Source organism: Micropterus salmoides, unplaced genomic scaffold (assembly GCF_014851395.1).
Source record: "Micropterus salmoides isolate LMB-PRFRI ecotype aquatic unplaced genomic scaffold, ASM1485139v1 Ms_hic_scaffold_1, whole genome shotgun sequence".
In the NCBI taxonomy this organism is placed as follows: Eukaryota; Metazoa; Chordata; class Actinopteri; order Centrarchiformes; family Centrarchidae; genus Micropterus; species Micropterus salmoides.
In genome coordinates, this window is record NW_024040040.1 from 1,057,180 (window position 1) to 1,063,437 (window position 6,258).

Here is a 6,258-nt window from a genome sequence, read left to right on the forward strand (position 1 = left end):
GGCTGAGTAGATTCACACCAAGTCAAAAACTTTCTCTTGTGGCGCCCCCTGACATTTTCCACCCTAGGCAATTTGCTATGTCGCCTATGCCACAAGCCGGCCCTGGTCTGAAACACTGCTGCAAGTGTTGACCTGGTCTAGACAGACAAGTCACATAAGACCAATCCTGTCTTCCTTACATTGGCACCCTGTCAGGTTCAGGATTTAGTTTAAGGTGTTCATTTTCATATATAGAGCTGCTTCAATTGTATACCACCACCAGGCCACTGTATATTACTACAGATTAGCAAGTTAGAAAATAACATTGTACCTTCTAAATAGGCTAGATTGTCATTGTGAGCATACTGATGTTACCATTTAGCTAATACAGCCTCACAAAGCTGTTAGCATGGCAGTATACACTTTAACATGGAGATTACAGTGACATGGTGGTGTTAACTCCCCAAATTATTATTATAATTTCCTCCTGTAACTGACTAACACTGCAGGAACCTCAGATGATCTGCCATGAGCATTCTTTGGTGTGTTTGCAGGCTGTCAGGCTGTCTGATCACAGAGGAAGGCTGTGCTTCTCTGGCCTCAGCTCTGAGCTCCAACCCCTCCCATCTGAGAGAGCTGGACCTGAGCTACAATCATCTAGAAGACTCAGGAGTTACGATGCTCTCTGCAGGACTAGAGGGTCCACACTGGAGACTGGACAATCTCAGGTATGAAGAGGCCTGCTGCGACCACAGAAAACCTGATCAATCTGATAGAGGAGGTATTTTTTTGTTAATGGTGGATATAAGGCTTATTTGAACAAACACATGTAGGCCTTTGCTCAGAACAAAAAAACTGGAAAAGGAGGTCTCTAAGTGAAACATCTTTAAGAACAAGCATCGTAATTGCCTGTTGGTAATAATTAAATAATACATTTTGGACAGATCTCTCTGCATGTTAAGGGCGCAATATGTAAGAATGGATTTGAGAATATATAAGTTTAACTAATCGCCTTGTTAACTCATCATAAAACTCAACAGAAACAAAAAAAACCTCACCAAAACAATTGTGGTTAGTCTGTTCCAACAATCACCCGCTCTGGTTTGGTGGTCTACTGCTTGTCACAATCGCCTATCCCTGCCTGAACCCGCCATGTCTTCATAGTCCCTGGGTCTGACCTGCTTTATTGGAGGCTGTGTTCAGTCCCAGTCCGTGTTCACTGGGAGGCTGCTAAACTTGGCTCATTTCCTGCTGGCCTGGCCTGAAAACCTCCTACTGGGGGTCCAAAGCTCCTGTACAAAGACAGAAAAGTTAGCTCCACTGCGACCTAAACTAGCTAACGGCAATTAGAAGCAGTTATGACCTGATGTGTGACATGCTTCCCCCTACTTTTTGAGTTTGAATTCGAGTCCAGAGGCAGTGTCCTGCAGTCTTCAGCATTCATGCACGCCAAGTCTTAGGCCAGATGTTGCTACTGGATGCAGCTTTTAACGAGGGTGTTACAAACAGCGTATGTGTCAATGTGGGTTATGCTGGACAATGGGGATTGAACCCAAATGCAGACGAAAATGTGGAATGCATTGATTATAGAGGATAGATTAAAGAGTCAGATTAAGATTGGGTTCAAATTTCCTTGAGCCTTGCTTAGCATGTTATAGCGGAGGAACGGACTTGGACTGAAAGAGCGTATGTGCTGAAATTGTTGTTGAACTTGAGGGCCTGAGAGGAGAATGACCGATAAAAGGTGGCTTGATGCCTTGAAGCGATTCCAGCCAGTTAGGTATGCTGAGAGAAGCTTGGGCCGAGGCTGTTGAGGATGACTTCTTGTGAAGCGTAGAGAGGTTTCTCAGCTGTGGAGCTGGTTGAATGATATAGCTGAAAACGGTAAGACTGGAATGGGAAGAAGATACAATTCTGGGGATCAGTGTCTGAATTTGGATGAGAGACGAGACAAATCACTAATGGTCTTGTAGTGGCCAGGAATGTGAGCTGCTCTGAGGATGAACCGGTGTGTAGCCAAGATTGTGTGAGTCTGGGAAAGAGCTACTGTAGGTGCTGACTATGGAACGAGATCGACCTTGTGGAATCTCTACAAAAGTGTCAAAGTGTCATTTCTTCAGTGTTGTCACATAAAAAGATATAATCAAATATTTACAAAAATGTGAGGGGTGTACTTACTTTTGTGAGATATCGTATGTGTATGAGAGGAATGTAATGTCCATGTTTGATGCTGAAAGAGGATGTGCTGCTCTGACCCCCCTCCTCCTTTCAGGGTGGAGCCTGCTGGAGTCCGATGGTTGAGACCAGGTCTGAGAAAGTGTAAGTGTGTTTTTCATTTGATTCATGAAAACAAAGCAGCACATATTCAACCATCTTCAGACTGTTACATCACTCAGTCAAAGCTCTGATGTCATTGTCAAAGTGTCAATCAATGAACGGATGATAGATCAATAACTGCAGCTTTATTGTGTCTCGTTCTCTCCATCAGATTCCTGTGATTTCACACTCGACACAAACACAGTACACAGAAATCTCAAACTGTCTGACAACAACAAGAAGGCGATATGTGTGGAGGAGGATCAGCCATATCCTGATCATCCAGACAGGTTTGAAGACTGGCCTCAGCTGCTGTGTAGAGATGGTCTGACTGGTCGCTGTTACTGGGAGGTCGAGTGGAGAGGAGAGGTTAATATATCAGTGACTTATAGAGGAATAAAAAGAAGAGGAGGCAGCAAAGACTGTATGTTTGGATGGAATGATCAGTCCTGGAGTCTGACCTGCTCTAACGTTAGGGGTTACTGTATCTGGCACAATAAGAGAGCAACATCCTTCTCTTCCTCCATCTCCTCCTCCTCCTCTATCTCTGAACGAGTAGCAGTGTATGTGGACTGTCCTGCTGGCTCTCTGTCCTTCTACAGAGTCTCCTCTGACACACTGATCCACCTCCACACCTTCAACACCACATTCACCGAACCTCTTTATCCTGGTTTTGGGCTCTGGTCCAGGTTGTCTGGTTCCTCTGTGTCTCTGTGTTCTGTGTAGGAGGGACTTACTAGGGAGTAAGTCTCTTACTCTTAGAGAACAAGTAAGTTGAGTCTCAACAGAATCACTGTTACGGAAATCTTATAGGTTGTAATAAATTCATCAATAAATTTAGAATTGATTCAAAGTTTCCTTTTCTGTTTTCTTTTCTATTGTAAACTTCTTCCACTTCCATGTCTGTCTCACTGACATGAGTAAGCTGGAAGTATAGTATATAAAGTATATGGTCAAAAGTTTGTGGACGCCGTTGACCATAAAGAAATGCTTTTCCCAGTTTGGTTTGGAAGATCTGGGCTGGCCTGCACAGAGCTCAGACCTTTGGCCCCATCTCTCGCCTTTGGGATAAAGTGGAAAACAAACTGTGAGTCAGACCTGATCACAGCATTGGTGTTGAACCTCACTGATGCTCGGATGTCCTGTTTATCAACCTGAATCATTTTTTACAGTATTTCCTGGTTTTACTATATAATAATGCACTCTGGTCTTCAATTTTATAAGTTTATTCTCTTCGCAGTTTTATTCAGTTAGTTCTTGTATTTTAACAGTCCGTTTTCTATAGTCATTATTTACTTTATTAATCCCAGCCTTCTATTTTAACAGCTCATCCTTTGTATTAATTCTACTTGTATTTTTACAGTATATCCTCTGTAGTCATTTTTACAATGCACTGTTTGTTCTTCTACTTTAACAGCTCATTTCAAATAGTTTTACAGTGTATATCCTGGTCTTGTATTTAACAGTACATCCTCTATAGTAATTTTTACAGTTTACGTCCTGGGCTTGTATTTGACAGGACATCCTCTGTTGCCATTTTTTACAGTGTGTGTCCCGCTCTTGTATTTTAACAGTACATCGTCTGAAGTAATTACAGTGTCAATGTCCTGGCATAGCAATTCTTTCATCATGTTTTCAGGTATAATTCCTCACTGTGACCACCTGAGGGCAAAAAACCTAATCATTTCAAGATCAATAGGTGCGTTTGACTTCATGTGGTGCTGCACAGAGATGACTGTATGTGATGCCTGCTGGACTTAACAGAAGGAATGCATGTTAGAAATTGTGTCCGCAAGACAGCTGCCATCAGTAGTTGCTTTTCTCAAGCTGCACAAAGTTGGAACCACCTTTTGTCTGATCTTGCTGCATTTTTCTTTGTAAATGTCGCAAGATCAGTCATTGTTCAAAGCTTACAGTAAGCTCCCGCAGGTAGAATAGACAGAATGGACGTGGTTGTAACATTTTTGGCATTTCTGTCTGTATCTCGGAGCTCTTTTAAGCGAGTCAGTTCAAAATGTGATTGAAACTAGTTAAATGTGTCTGTTATTAAATGGTGTAACTGTTATCTCTGCAGCGCAGATAGAAAATGTCTGGCTTAGCAAACAAAAGGAGTAAAATGTCACAGTTCAGCCTAGAGTCTGGGCTTTCACACCTACTTCGTTTGGTCTGGACTTTTGGACTTTTGAATTTAATCCTAACCAAAATTACAGGTGTGAAACCATGGTCCGAAAATAGGTAGTCACGGTCCGGATCAAACTGAACCATAGGTTAATTTGTTTCTAGTGTGAAAGCATTTCACTGTTTACAGGAAGGAGGAAATGCATTGAACACTGAAAATATGGAATCAAACTGCCACTCATGTCCTTAATCTCTGCTCAAACGGAGGTGCAGAAGGATTGCTTACTGTCTACTCCTCCTTTCCTGCCAGCAACGATATAATGTTCACACAATGCAGACGTTCATTTGGTGAATTTGAACTAGCCTCGGGCGCAGTTGGTGCTGTAGGTAGTATTGCCATAACAGTGTAGCAGCAACAATATGCAGCTGTTGTCAAGCCACTCCTTAACTCTTTACAAACCAATCAATGTCAAATATTGGAAGATATGACCACATAGATGATGACAACAGGACTCAAGTCTGTCATACAAATTTCTTTAGTGCGGTCGCATAAATGCAGTGTGAAACCAAAACTAACCGAATGTACCAAATTGTATGGTGCAGACTTTCAGGTATGAAAGGGCCCTGGGATGAAAAGTAACATTAAGTAATAAGAAATATGAGAACGTATTGAAAGCTTTTTATTTAAAGGGGCTATATGTAGTTTTTTAAATTAAATTAATCACTTTTATTTCTTTACTTGTGTGGGTGTTACGGCTTGGGCTGTATGGCTGCTTGGGAGGTGTGTTCTCTCTGTGCAGGGGGCGTGGTTGCTGGCTCGGCACCTGGCTCTCCTCCACACCTGCAGCAGATCAACTCATCACCGCTGTGCTCTTAAGCTCCAGCTTCCTGGAGGGCCGGTGCCAGATTGTTTTTCGCCATCCGTGGTAACAGTTGTCGGCCTACTCAGACGATTCTCGTTCCACTCGAGCCTTCGTGTTAAAGGTTGTTCCTAACTGTTTTTTGTCTCTTCTTTTGTTTCCAGACCTCTGCTGCCTCGTGCCCCCTCGCCTCGCCAGCCACACTCCTGGATCCACAAGCTCTCTAGCTTCCCTACCCTTGCCTAGTTATTGTTTTTGTTATCAAGAATAAACCCTTTTTTCACACCTTGACCGGGTCTGTGTTTGCACCTGAGTTCTACCACCACCCAACCTTAACAGTGGGGTTGCAACCTGGTCCAGCAGAATCCAAGGAGCAGCAGTCACACCACTCTGGACGGCTTCACGTCACAGACACAAACTAATGACCTTCACAGTTTTTATATTTACTTGGATGCTTTTCATTTTATTCGTGAAATTCAGGACCCAGGGGCGCACTGGCACAAAAAACTCACTATGGCCACTATGTTCTACTCGGATTAACGTTTTCCACATAATACATAATACAAACATTTGAGACAACAAGTAGCCTATCTGAACACTGTGTTTTCAAGGTAGGCTTAGATTATGGGTGCACCCTCAAAAACTTCCTAGAAATAGACCAATCATAACACACACAAATGTACAAGGCGAGACACAAAAGGCAATTAGCCTACACTTTTTAAAAAGAAAATGAGATATATTCATTACACGTGAAGTGAAATATTTCAGGCCTTTTTTGTTTCAATTTTGATGAGTACGGCATACAGCCCATGGAAATCAAAATTCACCTCCATGCCATGCTGCATTAATACAGTAATTTATGCAAAAGGAGCCTTGACCAAGTACTGAGTGCATAAATTAAGCATTTTCAGAATTTTTCTACTTTTCTTTATTATACATTCTTCATTCTTATATATTCTGCTGCTGATAATTTTCTTCACTAATC

At 42.2% G+C, this 6,258-nt stretch overlaps 1 protein-coding gene across 1 annotated transcript; it reads left to right on the forward strand.

Annotated features, from left to right (window-relative positions):
- Window positions 1-2,033: 2,033 nt before the first annotated feature.
- Window positions 2,034-3,239, forward strand: LOC119912658 (stonustoxin subunit beta-like). The gene is made up of 2 exons (XM_038731976.1): window positions 2,034-2,298; window positions 2,468-3,239. The coding sequence occupies exons 1-2, from the start codon at window positions 2,220-2,222 to the stop codon at window positions 3,019-3,021; spliced, it is 633 nt and encodes a 210-aa protein (XP_038587904.1). The 5' UTR covers window positions 2,034-2,219; the 3' UTR covers window positions 3,022-3,239.
- Window positions 3,240-6,258: the final 3,019 nt, after the last annotated feature.

What these genes read in the sequence shown, in the direction of transcription:
- LOC119912658 (XM_038731976.1), top strand. Translation starts at nt 2,220, where the DNA reads ATGTGCTGCTCTGACCCCCCTCCTCCTTTCAGGGTGGAGCCTGCTGGA. An exon ending in GAGACCAGGTCTGAGAAAGT is followed by an intron (nt 2,299 to 2,467) that starts GTAAGTGTGTTT and finishes TCTCTCCATCAG; the next exon opens with ATTCCTGTGATTTCACACTC.